The sequence below is a fragment of the Oxyura jamaicensis genome, chromosome 5 (genome assembly GCF_011077185.1).
Source record: "Oxyura jamaicensis isolate SHBP4307 breed ruddy duck chromosome 5, BPBGC_Ojam_1.0, whole genome shotgun sequence".
Lineage (NCBI taxonomy): Eukaryota > Metazoa > Chordata > Aves > Anseriformes > Anatidae > Oxyura > Oxyura jamaicensis.
The window spans coordinates 50,476,925-50,493,573 of NC_048897.1; the positions used below are offsets into that span (position 1 = coordinate 50,476,925).

Consider the following 16,649-nt stretch of genomic DNA (forward strand, 5'->3'; position numbering starts at 1 on the left):
TCCTCCCACCCCTAACCCCCTCTCCTTCCCCTGGGAAAGGACACGTTTCTGAACAGGGCCGACAAGGCTGAAACCAAGGCTGAGAACTTGCTGCAGGATGTGTCCTCCAGCCAGTTCCCTCCCTCTCGTCAATTCAGCAAGAAGCCATAGAGCTGGCAAAACTTAAAGCACTAAGGGATGCTTATCCACTCCCAAGAAAAACGAGGAGTGTCCAGAGGACAGAGTATGGCAGACAATCGTCAGAAATTTGTTCTTAGCAGAGCACCCTAGGCATTGAGAGGAGTGTTGTGCATGAAGGTTTGGGGAAAGGTTGCTGTTTTCTTTTCTGAAGGGAAAGGGGGAAAGAGTTTTCTTACGTTGTTCTTTTTCCTCTGTTGCTCAAAAGCATTTCTCTGACAGGCGAGCTCGTTTTGAAGACTGGTGATTTCCTTCTCTTTCCCTGCAACTCTGAATTGGCAAAAAAAAAAAAAACAAGTCAGGAGACATTTCAGACACTTCAAGTGAAGCAGTGCTGCCCTTTCACGTATGTAACTTGCCTCCTCTTCTAGGCAATACACCTGCTTTGAAAAACTGCTCTCCCCACTTGGCAACACTGCTTGCTTCCTACTGCTCTGTGAACTGTGGGCTGTCGGAGCAAAGCCCATTGTAAACCTGTTGTTTGCTTACAACTGGCATCTGCACACATTTATCAAGGCCATGGAAAGGCAACACATTAGACGAGGATAACTCAGCCAGCCCACGCTAACACAATGCCACAAAACAGGCATTGCCTGCTGAATAAAAGCATTCCTTTTCAAGCGCCTAGTCCGCAATTTATAAGTCACTTAACTTAAAAGAAAAATAACTCAGCCAGCAAAGAACGCATGACAGTGGCAATTTGTGTAGCACAGTATAAGCTGGCGTGGTATTAGCTTCCACACAGTGCTTTAATGCACTTCATCTCGATGTTATAGCATCCTTCTACCCCAAGACCTTCCTTGGGAAGAAATTTCTACCAGATGATTTCACGATATGAACATGAACCCTCTACATGGTTGAGGGTCTAACAAAAAAGCTTGTCACTTACTTGAAACACCAACAATTAACTCTTCAGACATACAGCTGAGTTAGCATGCATCTAAAATTAAATCAATCGGGGCTTGCTTACATTGTGACCATAACACATACAGCAAGCACTGCTGGCAGAAGACTCCAGCTGCAGATTATTAATGTGAGCAGAATCTTTATGTTCAATTTTTATTAGATATTAGAGGACAAGGGTTGATTTTTTTGCTTGTTTTTGTTTGTTTAACTGGCCACTTCTCACCTAAGTCTATTGCATATTTGGCATGTACTTCATAATCTAAATTCTCCAAGCAGTAAGTGAAATGAAGCACTAATTATTGCATTCAACTTCTGGCAGTACTCACACTTGCAGAAGCTCCTCGCTTTGGACAGCCAGAGATGCCTACAAACAGATCAGAAACTCATTAGGAGAGGATCAGCAGCAAAGAGTGATGCAGAGAGCATGCTCTGCCTCGTTAATCAAGCATTGCTGCAGCATTAAGCAGCAACACTCCTGGCCTTCAAGGGAGTTCTGCCCAGCCTCCTTTGGTCAGGAGAACCCGGGCTGTGCTACAGCGTGTAAAGACGGGGTAGAAAGCTAGACAAGGACACAGGAGGCAGAAGAAACAGCACAAGGCTGCAAACCCACGCATTAAAGGGAAGCAGGGACAGATATACAACAGCCAGAAAAGTTGGCTTACTGCAAGTCAACACTGCAGCTCTCCCTGGATTTGATTAATGTAACTACTGGTTTTCTATGAATCCACGCGGGCTACTGCAGCCCCATTTGGCTTTTGCTCAGTGACAATGCAATTGGAAGCTGTACCTGCTTGCAGTTCTCCTGTTTTAATTCTTGAACTTGAGCTTTGAAAGATTCGTTTTCCTTTTGCACATCCTATTTAAAGAAGAGGCAGAATATTTTATATGTATGTATACATACAGCTATACACACACTGTACATGCACTCCCCCTTACAACACAAGGTACTTCCACCGAAACTTTACCTGCAATTGTTTTACTTGGCTTGCAATTTCTCTCTCTTTTTCTTCCAGTACGGCTTTCAACTTCTGCATTTGTTCTTTTTCCACTTTCAGCCTACAGAGTTGTTTTGGAAAGTAAGGAAAAAAAAGAGTTAAAACACAAATTGATACTAAGAAGAGACAGACACGAGCTGGGACAAAGTTTTCAGCAGCAGAAAACAACCAAGCTTCATATGCTATGTATAGTATGCAGCCACATGGAGAAGAGGCCATTAGAGTATGGCTCTTAATCAAGGAAACTATCCAAAATACGTGCCAGCTGTAGGAACACGTATTGCCAACACTCACCTGCTAAGAACTGGAGTGAAGCAAGCCAGTCATTTCATGCATCAGCCAGCAAATGGGCTTAGTCATGACTGATCTCAAAGCAGTAGTGGGAGAGGAGCAATTGATTCCCCAGGCAAGTCCTCCAAGACAGCTGGCTCTGAAGGAGGTGCCAGGCACAGGCTCCCAAAGGTGAGGCTGCCTCGGGCACCCTGTGCAGGCTGTACAGGAGCCCTGCTTGGAGGGCAGTACTTTACAAGAGCTGCTCTGAAGACAGAGTCTCTTTTGGCACAATCACATGCAAGCTCTCTCCAACTTAGAGCCAGACAAAGCAGAGTCAAAACAGAGGGAACTCTTGCAGCATTTCTTTATAAAACAGGAGCTGGAAAGCTGGCCATTGCATCTCAGACTGAAACCAGCAAACCATTCATTGCTTTTACCAACCCTTAGGTACTTAAATCCACACTCTTTAAAAACTTGCTGAACAGGAGAAGTTATTGCTAGATGCAAAAAGGAGCAGCAGTTTCACTGGCTAGTAGAATCCTGAGCAATCACTCACTTTTACAAAGCGTATGAACACTGCTCCTTAGATGCACCAGGCAGGGACGCCAGACACTTGCTCTTATACCCAGCAGCAGACGTGCTGGCTAGCGTGTGTCCATCAGCACTAACAGCTTATTTTAGCAAAGCCCATGAAATTCTTGAAATCCTCGTACATTCCAATTTAAGATAAGTGCCAGCACTGCATGCACGTTATCGATAGGTGCTTGAGAAACTGCTACTAAGCATACTCACAGACTCTCCAGGTCCTGGACGTGGGATGCAGCAGGCACCTGAAAATCAAAGCAGTTCCCAATCTCATTTTGATTGCACAAGCAGCGCCCGTGAAGTCTTCAAATTAACAGCAACAATTTGTAGGGGCGCCACACAGGTTGCAAGATACTTGCCAAGGAAATACCAAGAAATTTGCGTCATAACAAAACATGTTGCTCCAAGAATATCTAAACACATGTGGATTTCAGAAGCACAGCTTACACCAAGCATCACAAACTTTGCACCAGCCAGTTTCTTCCGCTCCATCTTTCCCCTGGGATAAAGGCCTGTCTAGACATCCACCCAAAATAGGAGTACAGCTCAGCTTCTCCCCTTTATCACCACCAAAATCTAAACTGAGCGGAAATACCACCTTATTGGAAGAATTTTTCCATTAACACCTGGCTCTGAGAACGTCCAATCAACTGTTCTTAAGTCCAGTGAAGAAAATCAAGAGCCAAAATATTCCAGCCAATTGCAACTTCTGCAACAGGCAAAGGCAGGAAGAAATCAGAGCAAAGCCTATCCACCTCAACTTAAGCTGCTACATACACTAACAGCAAGAGCTCCACCATGACCCACACCCCTTTAGGGACACTACTTCAGTGTGTCAAGACCTAGGACACAGCTATGACTACATCTGTGATCTTTAATGTCTCCAGACCAGGGCTACTCTTTAAGAACAGCATCATCTGAGTCAAAGAAAAGCTTTCAGAACTCAGTAACTGTGCAACACCTGCTTTGGATAAACACAGTGCAACTATTAGGCTTCCTATATGCTGTAGACTCTGTCAGTTTAGTCAAGTAGAATTTAAAATAGCTCTGTAGGTTGAAGCCAAAAAAAACCTTTAAGAGGGGTAGAGGATAAAAACAAGCATCTTCCAGTTCAACCAAGCAGCCCCCTCAACCCCATCCCCTCTGGGGGCCATACCTGTTGGAGCTGTTGCAGGTTCTGTTGTTCTAACTCCTGAACTTTATTGGTTAATTGTGCAATTGTATCTTGTTGACCCTTTGGACAAAAAAAAAAAAAAGGCAAGAAGCATAAATGTAGTCTTTCCACGAGCAGAAATACTGCAACAAAATTGATTTCCCTTTAGGATACCGAGAAAGCTTACCTTCAGCCATTCTCCTTTCTTAACGATCTCTTTCTCCTTCTCTTCCAATAAGGCCTCCATGGTTTTCACCTGATTTTCCTTCCCCTTCAACCTGTACCAATACATACACACAGACACAGAGAATAAACCCCTGCTCTTTTACTCACTGCAGCTTGTAACAAACATCAGCAGCCTGTGTGATCAAAGGTACAACCACAATTCACCTGCTGAAAATGAATGTGAGACTTCCACTTCAGTCTTAGTTAGGAGGAGATGCTACTGATTAATGGTACTGATCACTAAGGGAGAGCAGACAACACACACTGCAGGGATTTCATGTGTGCTCTCCTCACCTAAAATATTTCCTCCCTCCTCCCCAGAAAGGGACATGAGGGACTGATGACCCTGGCAATTCAATTCTTATTTATCCACCCAGCTACAGTACAGGCATTACTAAAGCAAGCTTGCCGTAGTAACCTTGCCTACATGCTTCTATCCTGACTCAAATTTAATCCCACGTAGGTTAATTTGGGCCCAGAAAGCCACGCAATACTTCACCTTGTTTGCTGTCTCAGACAGGATCAGGCAAAAGTACTGAGGGTGTATGTCTACTAAAATTGGTGTGACTAGCCTGGCTCACTTCCTGAACATTTTAACTTAAAATAGACTGGAGCAGGGAAGCGAGGGGTGCACACAGGGCAGATGAGACATTAACAACTGTACTTACAGAGTCTGAAGTTCTTTAACTTGTGATGTAATCGACACCTAAAGAAAACAATCAGTACTTCAGTTCAGTGTGCATTGAAAAAGACACAAAAGCTACAAACTGCTTTAGACAGAAATAGGGGAAAGAACGTTAAATATTATTAAAACAGGCACAATTCGTTGCAGTAACGTAAGCATAAACACACGTTCTTTGTGGAAAAATAAATTATGAGAAGCCAAACGTCTCCACTATTTACTTTCATCACATTTAAAACAGGAATTCCACAGCAGAAAGGAAAACAGTGCAAATGGGAACGCAAGCAGGCCAACCATAGCACCGTTCCGCTACAGGCAACAAAGGAAAAAGTGGACAGTGGTGACGACCATCTCACTACAAACTGCAGCTCAAGTCAGAGATCACCTCTGGTCATTTAGATCTTTATAGAAGCAAGAGCTTTTTAGACACACTCTGCAATGTCGGTGCCCCTTTTAAGTTTCCCTTTTAAGGCTGAACGTGAATCAAAGAAACAAGATTGAGTGGGACTATTCCCTCTGAATTTTGTACAAAATTCTGGCAAACTGGAGACTGGCTATCTGTGTAGATACTGACAGTGCAAATAAGCACGTTTAGTTTAGTCCTCTTCTACAAGCTCTAGACATTCCCAGAAAACACCGTTCTGCTCACGGAAGACCCAGGGGTGCGTATACACCACCACTGGAGGAGACATCCCTTATATGCAGCTTTCCAGCAACAGCAACTCCAAAATGCATTTTGTTTTGGGCCCTGAGTCAGTTCCAGGGAAGGAAAAAACACATAAATAATTCCTCCAGTTCCTGGGAATCTGTCTTAAAGAAGAGGCCCAAGACGGAAACACTTTCTATGAAACTTTGCCTAAAAAGGACAAAACTTTAACGCTAAGGAAAACAGAAAGTGGGTGACATGTTGGAATGTAGCTAGAAAAAATGAAAAAAATACAGACCAAAAAAGCCACGCACCCCCAGACAAACAAGCAAGCAAGCTTCCTGCCAGCACGATGGATTAAGCTGCCTGCAGAATGGACTCCCTAAGGAAACATGGGTTCCTGTTTCAAATGCTAGACAGCAGGCATGCCAAAGAAGCCAATAGTCCTCCATTTCTGAATTCCTGATAGCTACAGTAAAAACTCCCTCTGCCAAAACAGGCTTTCTTTGGACACTGGAAAGATAATGGGCTTAGGTTTACCCAGAAACCAAATAAAATTCAGGTCAGTAGTGCTCTTCTAGCAACAGAGAAAGACCAACAATAGGGGAAGCACTGTCAATGGTGGAGATTTCAAAAAAGTTTCAGCCCCAGAGGATGGTCTGGGGTTTCGTGTTTACTGCCAGGACAGTACATCCAGTATACAACATACCCAGACAGAGCTAATGCTACAAGGTTTTAAGTGCTTTGTCAATTATTTGGCAAGAATAGCCAATAAAAGTCCAAAAAACTCGGGCATCCATAGGAAGGTGGTTTCTGCAGGGCAGTAGCAGTTACACTACATATTTACAGCTTTATGTCCAAGAAAAAGTAGAGCTCTACGTTAAAAAGTTCCCGTATCCAATGACATTCACCAGTGAAACAAAACTAGAACAGAAATGAGTGAGCAGTGCATCCAAGGCAAGCCTGTTTCACGCTTCTGGCACTAAGGCATTTTACCTGTTTTTCCATCTCAAGCTGGGAATTTCCTACTTCTTCTTTCAGAGCCTCTATTTTCTGTGTCAAAGCCTTTTCAATGACAAAACAGACAGGATTGGACAATGGAAACAAAACCACTAAAAAAATGGATGCTACAAGTTCGTCACTACAGAATGCCATGCAGTAACGAGTAAGTGGTAGTTAATGGCATAGACACAGAAAGGAGGAGGAAAGGTATCGCAAGGCATCAAGATAGATACCTGAACAGTCTTCTCCTTGCTCGCTACTTTAAGGATTTCAGCTTGTAGTAGTTCTTCCACTGACTTTATTTTTCCGTCCTTCTCGTGGATCCTTAACAAGAACAGAGAACAACATTAGGTGGCTGAGCAAGTGCGCTACGTAAGCAAAAAAAAAAACACTAGATTTGGTTCTGCCATCATATCTCAAAGCCAGCCTCGGGAAACCATCGTGGGACTTCCCACTATTGCAGTTGCCATCTCTCACTGCAGTCCCAAAACTGGGAGCAACGAGCAGGAGAAAAACAAGAAGAATAAGACTGGAAACAATGCAGAACATACAAAATTACGTAACTAGCAGCTCAAACTGAATAGATACCTTAATTTGCATTTTTTAGACAAAAATTTGATAATCTCTGGAATGACACACACACAGCTTCAGCCTTCACTCGATGTTCCAGCAATTTATTAACTTCAAATGCACACACACAAAGCACAAACAAGCTCAGTCCTTTTAGAGTACCTACTGCAAAAAACAATTATCTGACAATTCAGAGCAGTCCCTTGCCTAGGCTAAGGTAGACTTATGAATTTAATTGCTTAGCAGAGGAACAACTGGATTTTCAAAAGGTATTGATCTGACTTGACATGTTTCCAAAGCCGTGATGCTTCCTGCTGCATACACACACGCTTCACCCAGTTAAAAGTAAATTCTTTCAGGGAAGCCAAACACTCAGAGTCGTGGAATAAAACCAGACAGAAGTAACAATCAGGAAGTAAATTGGTGCAGTAACTTACACTTTCTGGAGTTCTTCCACCAGTGACTGGACGGAAACCTGTTTGAAACAGATCGTTAACTTAAAGCCGAAGAGAGCAAAACAACGCACAAGTACTAAGGCAGAAAGCAGTAAAGAGCCTGGGCTTTTTGGCACCCGGTAAGCTACGTAGCAGCCAAAAGATTTTATCTACCTGGCTGTTCCTACAAAATTAGCTGCTGGTCTCCAGCATCTGGCAAACCAGTACTTTTGGGTCTGCAACAAGTTCCAGCAAAACAAAACAGAACTCCTGGTAAAGATGGGGTGGGTGAGGTTGAGGTTCAGGACCAGCATTTGACCAGCTAACTTTTTCAAACCGGCACTGTACATCCCTCTCCAGCAATTCTATTAAATTCATACTTTTTTTTTCCCTCTCTCAAATGATTTTCTACAAGTGCTCCCCTGAGCTGTCTAAGCACAGCTGGACATCAAGGAAGAGCACTTCCTGATAGGCGTTGAACACGTATCAAAAACGTAATACTATGATAGGGTCACTGAACAGAAACAGAGAAGGGGGCTAAGTCACATCCATACAACTACAGATGGACATTAGAAAGCTCAAATATGAATACTCAAGCTCATGCAGCATGAGCTTCCTACCAGCCATGCTTGTTGCACTACGTTTCTGGAAAAACACAGCCTACAGCCTTTCAGTACCTAGCACAAAATCAACCCAGAACCGCCGCTGAACTGGAACTTTGGGATCCACCACACTTGTGACACTTATGCAAAGGAAGCGTTTGACAGAAATATCAGCTTCCAGGCCAACACTAGAAGGAAACAGGATGCTTTGCCAACAGGCTTCAAAGACGTCTTCACCTTTTTCCCTTGACTTTTGCAACCACAGCAAGACCCTTTTAGATTAAAGTTTAGGTGTAATCAAAGTTTTAGATGAAAAGTACTACCTGCTCTGATAGCTGATTTTGCAGACTTTGAAGTTCTTTTCTCAAGGATGAATTTTCTGTTCGCAGTGCCTTTGAAAGCAGACACACAGATAATGAAAGACTCATTTATTGGGGAAAAAAAAGTGTCAAGCTTGACAAAAATTATTTATTTTGGAGCAAGTGAAAGACTATTTGAAAGCCTGAAAGAGCCCCCCCCCGTAGCAGTTGGAGCCAAATTATTCAGTGGAATAATTATTCAATTATTTTTCAATCTTTAGGAACTCTTCAACCTATAGCAAGTTGAGGGAAACATCTAGACAGCGTGTTCACGTTTTTGGCTGTTTAGTAGCCTGACAGTTTGCTAGCAACTTCTCCCAGGGGCCTCAGCAATGCACCTGGAATTTAGGAACGCTAAGAGAACATTGTCTTACTATGTCCAGACAGACAGGACACAGCATTCCAGCAAAACTCTGCTGAAAACAAACAGGGATTTTTGTACCGCCTTCCCAGATTTCTCATCGCTAGCTTCTTTACAATTAAAATAGCAAGGGAATACCTTCAGCATCATCCCAAATTGCCACTTGTTTACAATTCATTCAGCCCTTCAGATTAACAGTAAGTAAAAAGATGCAATAGTCCCACAGTGCCAAGTCTTACAAAAACCCCTTTTCTAGAGACAGATTTGTTACAGGTTACATCAAACTGTTCTGGAGATGCAGGGCAAAATTTATTCCAAAAGACATCAGGTAAAGACACCAGTAAAATCTACTCTAGACTAAGCAGAGACAAACACTTATTGTATACCATCAGCCCTCATGCTTAGCCTCTGTTACCAAATAGGTTTTAACCTTGTCTCCGGGATATGCCTCTCCTCCTAAAAGGGAATGATCTCAGACTGCACTATGAATGCTCAAACATGCAGATTAAGTGCTCTTGTGCAAAGTGTATTTCCCCATAAAAAGATAATATATGGGATTTTACCTTCAGATCCTCCTCTTTATTAGCCACCTGTATGAGTCCTGCCTCAAGCAGCTCTTCAACTGTCTTGATTTTCTCATCTTTCTCTCTCATGCTGAGAAATCAAGAGTGAGCATTAGGAAAATAGAGTTAACCTTTAAATGCAGTTTAGCTATCAATAGCAACTTTGCTGCCAACAGAACTGGATCCCTGTTTTATCCTCTGATTCTAAAGAAAAGATAGCGTCTTACCTTCTCTCCATCTGCTCTAACAAGTCCTTGTTTGCCTATTAAACAAAAGAATACAATAGGGTGATCACTAATTGGACCAATTGGCTTGGAAATTTAACAAGAACTACAAGTATCAGCTTCCCCAGAAGTTTAGTTACTGAACTGCAGCCTAGCAGGGAAAACAGAATAGTGGGAGGATATCTTCATAGCATGAGGGTCTAACACCAAGGCTGGAAAGATGTCAGTCTTTCAGGAGAGGCACAGATCCAGCCCAAACAAGCACCCAAGAGATCTACCTACTTTAAGCGTTTAAGTCACAAGCTCCGCTTGGGGCTCACCCAACAGAGCATTTATGACTTCTCAGAGACCAACAGCGATGCATTGCAAGAGACCACACAAGGAATGTAAATCAGCTCCCAGAAAAAACTCAGCTTTCAGACACGACACCAGGCCAGCCAGTCCCAGGGGAATAAGGGCTGCAGATCTGGTTATCTGCCAGAAGACGGGAGCACTCCAGCAGGTTACTGCTGACGGGCAGATACCAGCACGGGGCTGAAAAGGAATCAAGTCCCCTGTCCTGCAAGTCTTTCTACTGTGTTTCAGGAAGCTCATTCCACAGCGGTATGAAGTCATGGGTGTTCAGAGCTCTCCCGAGCAACACTCAGAAAGCAGACTGGGAGAACACATGCAGCATCCTGCACCAGCCCCTGTCAGACTGCTGGCAGCACGTGTGCCACCATGGGAAAAAAGATGGAAGACAAGGCAAGGGGGTGGAATACACCAGTGTGTTTTCTTCCATTCCATGGCTCCATTCTTTGGTTACTACTAGTTTGAGAATTCATTCTGGGATAGAAAGAACACAAACAGCGTTAAGATCTTACTCTGGTCTCCCTACAGAACAAGAACCCTTCTTCCTAGGAGGGTTGGTTGCTCGTGGGGTTTTTGTATTCCAGAAAATTGACATTAAACCTGGAAGAGGCTGCAGAAAAGTTCTTGCTTATTCTAAGCTAGCACTCTTCAGGGGTAGGAAGAGTCCACATTTTGTTTGCTTACTCTTGACTACATTTAGAAGACAGCCACAACTGTCCAACTTGGGCTTCCCACGCATGCCTAAAAAGCAGGCATTGCACATCAACCAGCTCACCCTACGAAAAAAAGATCTGACAGCACGATAACCCAAGCAATAAAGCTTAGCAAGAAAACACTTAAGAATTTGAAAAGAACAGAGGATATTTGATACAACCTCAGCATACACTGGCTGTACAGGCTCAGACAGGAGAGTCTGCAGCTTCTGAACTTCAGCTTGCAGAGTTTTGTTTTGATCCTTGAGAACCTGAAATTTAAACATATTATCAGTTCAGAACTGCATGCCCAAGCTACAGCATTTTCATAATGGCAACGAGGTAATTAAATAACACAGATGTTGTTACAGTGAGCTCTTTGGAAGCTACAAGACTACAAAGAGTCCTTTCCCCATCTTTCTTGCCTTTCTGTATTAATACTTCTGTCCTTATGTTCCCAGAAGAAATTCAGCTGTTACCATCTTTATTCCCTGGCAGAGGATCAGACAGTACCAAGCGTACGAGACGAGAGAAACTGCATTTTCCTCCTCAAGCAGCATCAGCAGCATCTCCAGATTTGATAGCTGCTTTTTACGAAGCACTCATCCATAAATCCAACGGTCTAAGATCACCTCCCTGTTTCTCTTCAGCTGCCTTAACGTTTATGATGCACAGCAGAGAACTGGCAGGCCAGCAGCAGAGATCTGCACAGCTCCCACACTTCGGTGTGAGCGTGAGCTCAGGAAGAGGAGCTGCTGTACCACAGCCCTTGCCTCCCTGCAGCATCCCCTCTCAGAATAACAGAGGGAGCAGCCCTCAGAGACAGACAGACAACTCAGACGTACAACCCCCCCCCCCCGGGGGGGGGGGGGGGCTCAAAGAAACAGCATGACTTTCTGCAGCAATTCACCCAGCGGACATCATACAACTTGCAACACTCTGTGGCACCAACTGATCATCGTAGGAGGTGCCAAAAGGAAAATCAGTCTCTTACACCAAACACCGGAGAGGTCGTGCCATTTAATATCACCGGCTCAGTGCTCTCGCTAGGAACCTTCTTGTGAATAATACATTTAGCTTGCAGTAAAACCCTCTTCTCATGAGAGGAAACACTCAGACCCAAAGCCTTACAAGGACAACACATGCAGGAAGGGACAGCAAAGGTGAGGATTAACAAATAGCTGTTCTGAGCTCGTTTTTTCCCTCTTTTATGTATGTGGAAAGAAAGGAATGCTTGCTCAGGTAGAAGCATCCAGGGCAGGTTTATGTTTGGGATCTAAGACTGGAAGAAGAAACTCGAAGTGCACCAAACACGCATGTTGAGAGTACACTATAGGTTTCTACAGGATCACAACAACAACCATCTGCATTTAGGTCCCTGTTCACTTTTTAAGAAGTGACGGAATTGCTGCCAGCTGATTTTTGGCCATTACTGAGCACCAAGCTGATTTCAGCACATAACCACCCACAACACCACCTCTCAGGTCTTTTTCCACTCTAGGGAAGTTCAGATCATTCCTCATCATATTCATGTTCAGCACTTCACCTGCCATTTTAAAACACTGCACCACCTCAAAAGCCCCCCTGCGACTCCTGGGAGTCAACAGCTCACACAAGGTAATCAAACATTATTTAACATTATATAAACCTGGCACTTCTTCCCACTCCCCTTTCTCGATTGCTTACACACCCAGCACACATCTCCCTGAAGGTTCAGATGATAGCTTTATTGTGAAAACCAGTCATCTAAAATCCTATTGTGTTACCTGTTCTTTTACCAGCTATTAACTGTGGGAACAGTCTTCTCTCTCACTCTGACAACTTAAAGTAACTCCAGGCCTTGCAAGGGACTCACATCAAAACATCTTCAAAAATGCAACTTCAATACGTGAACCAAGTTCACTACTTGCCTGCTAACAGCTTCAAAGACCTACAGGAGATCCACGAGGCACGACTTCTAGAAAAGCCTTGCTGCCTTGGCCCCTATCCACCTGCTCTGTTCATCACCAGCAAACCTCCCAACATGATATGAGATTCAGACTGAGTGATCTTTTCCACCAAAAGCAGCAGAAAAACAGCACCACCCAAGGTGGGTTTTAAAGGAGTTAGACAACTGAGGCATCAACTTCCACAGAAAGCAGGTCTAAAGCTAAAGTTCAGAAGAAAAACCCTAAGGTGGCAGAGAGCAAGGAAGAGTTAAGTTGATCTTTGTGTACACCACTTAGAAGCAAGTAGCAGCTCTGCTTTGCAGACCCCAGATGGCAGAACTAAAAGCTTTGGCAATTTAGCTTCTACCTTATGAGAAGCGATTTGGAAACCAGCAGGAGGAAAATAAGCATTTTTACACCTACCTTGACAGAAAAAAAAATTAAAAAGAAAAAGATCTGACAGCACGATAACCCAAGCAATAAAGGCTCCCACAAAGGACTTGGAAGTTGCATTAGAAGGTAGAATGTAGAAGAAAATGCAATGATTTTTATTGAACAGCCTCTTCTTCCACACTTCTAAAACCTCACTCTTCACAACTGTAGACACCATGTTTGACTTGAATTGCGTCTCTCACTCAGCTGCAGTCTGTCGCTACTACTCTGATACCCCGCAGTGCTCCTGCCTTGTAAAAAGAATGCTGTAACACAGCTTAACACCTGAAAGTCAGCTCTGTTTCACAAATCAACATCATATGAACTGCTCCACAACCTCAGAAGTCTGGAAAATTTGCTTTCAATAAGGACAAGGGTAGTTACTCTGTATCTTACCTTGAATTCTTCTGTTGTGTTTGCAGTCTGCGCAAGTTCTTCTCGAAGCTGCTCTTCAAGAGTTCTTATTTTGTCATCTTTGATGTGAATGCTGAGACACAGCAGAACAGTTTAATACATCTTACAGAAAGCATCAATTCAAAAGAATATAAAACACCGATAAAAATTGTTTATCAAAATGCCAGAGCCATTTATTTACCTTTTCTGCATCCTTTCTAGCTCATGTGCAGCAGCAGCCTAGATATAAAGAGGATTAACACAGACTTAGGATACATCACATGATTCAATCAACCTTTCATTCCACAATATTAAAAAGCTACAACAAGTCATTTGGCCTCTCAGCACATGACTCACCAGCAAGAATGAAAGGGGTAAGCTTGTCGCTATGCTCTTTTACACCACCAATACATACCAGGCAGGCATGCAATTACGAAAGGGAAGATGATCTGAAAAGGATTTGTTTAACAGCCAGGATTTTCTCTAATTAAACACAGCATTTCCACCTCCGTAATGCACAGGCCACGCAGCAGTAGCTGGGGAAAAGGCATTTTGTCTGGTTCTAAAAATGCTTGTTGTCAGGGAAGGTTTTCTGGATAGTCTTGGTTTTTGCTTTTTCAGATGGATGTTTATGAGCCCTTCGTGCAGTCGCCAGGCCTGCACATTCAACCACAGTTGTGTCTGCTCCTGTGCAACGCCCTGCACTTTGCACACCTGCAAATCTTGATAAACCTAACGAGCAAAATGCTTCCCTAACTTGGCTGTCCAAGTAAGAAATAGATGTAGCTGGTGAAGAAGGGAGGACAGGAAGCAGGCCTCCGACCAGGTACAAGAACTCCAGGAAATCACATATTAACCCGATTCTGAAAGCTCACACCCTTAAGGGGCTTAAGCACAGCTCGCTCAGAACAGATCTGCCCTTGCATTTATGACAACATAGACAGTGGGAAGAGAATAAAATTAAGTGTTTAATGAATCAAACAGCCATTTTACCTGCTCGTTTGTAAGAGCCTGTAACTTCTGTACTTCTGATTTCAAGGACAGGTTCATATTCTGCAATACCTGAAGGAAGGAAGAAGAAACACTTGCATTTTTCACACAGATGGTCTTTCAAGCACGTCCACTCTTCAGTGCAAAATATCCCTGGTCGCTTTTTGTGGTAGTCTAGAGGTAATAACAAGGAAAAGCCTCAACCTTTGTTATGAATGACTTTCCAGCATCATGCATTGGTCTTGCCTGGAAGAGCAAGGATCAGCAGACTTGTAGCCAAAGGAGCTGGTTCTAGATCCAGACAGCAGCAACCTTGCAGGCTTCATTTCATATGCACATCCAGCGAGCCTGTCCCTCTACCAGCTGGCATTTACACATTCTTTTATTATACCTTGAGCTCTTCCTCCTTGCTGGTTAAATTGGCATGTTCGTTGCCTAATGAGTCCTCCATCTGCTTGAGCTGTTTGTCCTTTTCTGCAATCCTGTACAAAAGAGAAGTGATGACTTATCAGTACTAAAAGGCCTTGGATGGAAGCTCCGCATGAAGCATCAGGCTAAACACAAAGTACATACTGGCCCTTCGGTCCAGCTCCTACTCTCATTCCTGCTGACAGCATACTTTCAGCCCAAAAGCTTTTCCATGCTTTTTAAATGCCTTTTGCTTGCCAAAAATTTATGGGATGTTCTCTAGCTCTGAAACACGGCTACCCCATCTCCCAAAGGGAGAAATCTCCTGGCACAGCAATACAGCCCGAACACAAACGTTCTCATGGTCACGCACATTCCTCACTGCAGATCCCTGCACACAGGCAGCAGCAAACAAGAAGAGTCACTGCTCTCCATGCAGCAGGGACACGTACAAAGGACTGCAATTCAGAAGCCAGACACAGAAGGGAAATCCGCAGGAAGCGTTTTCCCAGCTCCTAAGCGAACCTTGCAGCTAGAAAGTTAGAAGCACAGACAACACTTCCTTGGCCAGCCCCTCCCGCATGCACTGAGCGCGCGCTGAGGAAAGGTGGCGTGTGTTAGAAGCCAGTGACACCTTCCAAATATCAGGGGAAATGAATGCTCACACTTTGTGGAGTTCTTCTGCCAGGACTGAAGCTGAGGTCTGCAGAAGGAAAAAAAAAAAAACAACTGAGTAAAGCAAGTCAAAGAATCATCTTTTTCAGTGAGCCAGGAATAGCATTTTTTAAGATTTGCCTTGTTATTTTAAACTGGTACAGGCAGATTTCAAGTATTTCCTGGCTAAGGAACATTGGAAGAATCTCAGCACATATTAACATCCCTTCCCTTTCTGCTTAAGGCAACAGAAGAGAGAGATGAACCATCTTATTTGCCATTTTGCTCTTCAGCAGAATCAAAACAGCACTTGTCTCCCAAGGACTAAACACTCTTTGGGACACTGCTGTCAAACCACTCAAAGAACTAAAGAGCAAAAAACCCTGCACAGTGCATCAAGACTTGTGTTAGGAACAAAAACAGCAGCATAAGAACAGCAACTGACACCTTTTCCTCTCTGGAAAGAGCCTAATTCCTACGTGGTCACACACGTGTGGGCTCAGTGGTCCGGAAAACCCCTGCACTGGGTGTGCACTCCAGAACAGGGCAGGAGGGAGCTGGCACACAGGTTATCAAAAGGCATCTAAGAACCTCTGCAGGCTGCTTCGTGTCCAGTTTGGTAGCAGCTACAACAGAGCTTCCAAGCTTTTCAAACACCTGCTTATCCCTACCCAGCCTCACCTTTGTCCAAAAACCCCAGAGCTTATCCCCATGGCACCCTACAGGGCTAGAATTCCTGCACTGCGTGATCCAGCTCACGCCACGTAACAGCATCAGACACAATCAAAAGGGAACAAACAGTTCCAACCCCACAAGATGTGTCTCCTGAATGACCTGAACTATTTCATCAGCCCTGGTTTCCACAGCAGTATCCAGTCCATCCCCATTTCCCCGAAGCGGGATTTTCACACACACTGCCCATGGGAGAAAAATAGCCCTGCGTTTTCACAGCCAGAAAGGCTGCCAGGGGAAAGGCTTGTTCTTCCTTCCAACAGCTTCCTTGGGTAACCCAGACAAAAAAAAAAAGTTGAATTTCCCTAGAGA

At 43.8% G+C, this 16,649-nt stretch overlaps 1 protein-coding gene across 10 annotated transcripts in view; it reads right to left on the minus strand.

The window, feature by feature from the left end:
- Positions 1–16,649, minus strand: part of KTN1 (kinectin 1) — a 73,812-nt gene that overhangs the window by 18,273 nt on the left and 38,890 nt on the right. For 8 of the 10 annotated variants that reach the window (XM_035327326.1, XM_035327322.1, XM_035327319.1 and 5 more), the window contains 20 exons: positions 15,617–15,654; positions 14,935–15,025; positions 14,547–14,615; positions 13,756–13,793; positions 13,557–13,647; positions 10,983–11,072; positions 9,761–9,795; positions 9,534–9,624; positions 8,574–8,642; positions 7,652–7,689; positions 6,878–6,968; positions 6,639–6,707; positions 4,983–5,020; positions 4,277–4,367; positions 4,093–4,170; positions 3,144–3,181; positions 2,049–2,139; positions 1,871–1,939; positions 1,410–1,447; positions 357–447 (listed from right to left, as the gene is read on the minus strand). In XM_035327326.1, coding sequence (XP_035183217.1) covers positions 357–447; positions 1,410–1,447; positions 1,871–1,939; positions 2,049–2,139; positions 3,144–3,181; positions 4,093–4,170; positions 4,277–4,367; positions 4,983–5,020; positions 6,639–6,707; positions 6,878–6,968; positions 7,652–7,689; positions 8,574–8,642; positions 9,534–9,624; positions 9,761–9,795; positions 10,983–11,072; positions 13,557–13,647; positions 13,756–13,793; positions 14,547–14,615; positions 14,935–15,025; positions 15,617–15,654 — 1,344 coding nt within the window. The remainder of the gene's footprint in view (positions 1–356; positions 448–1,409; positions 1,448–1,870; positions 1,940–2,048; positions 2,140–3,143; positions 3,182–4,092; positions 4,171–4,276; positions 4,368–4,982; positions 5,021–6,638; positions 6,708–6,877; positions 6,969–7,651; positions 7,690–8,573; positions 8,643–9,533; positions 9,625–9,760; positions 9,796–10,982; positions 11,073–13,556; positions 13,648–13,755; positions 13,794–14,546; positions 14,616–14,934; positions 15,026–15,616; positions 15,655–16,649) is intronic. The other 2 variants (XM_035327330.1, XM_035327323.1) reach the window with 1 other exon arrangement.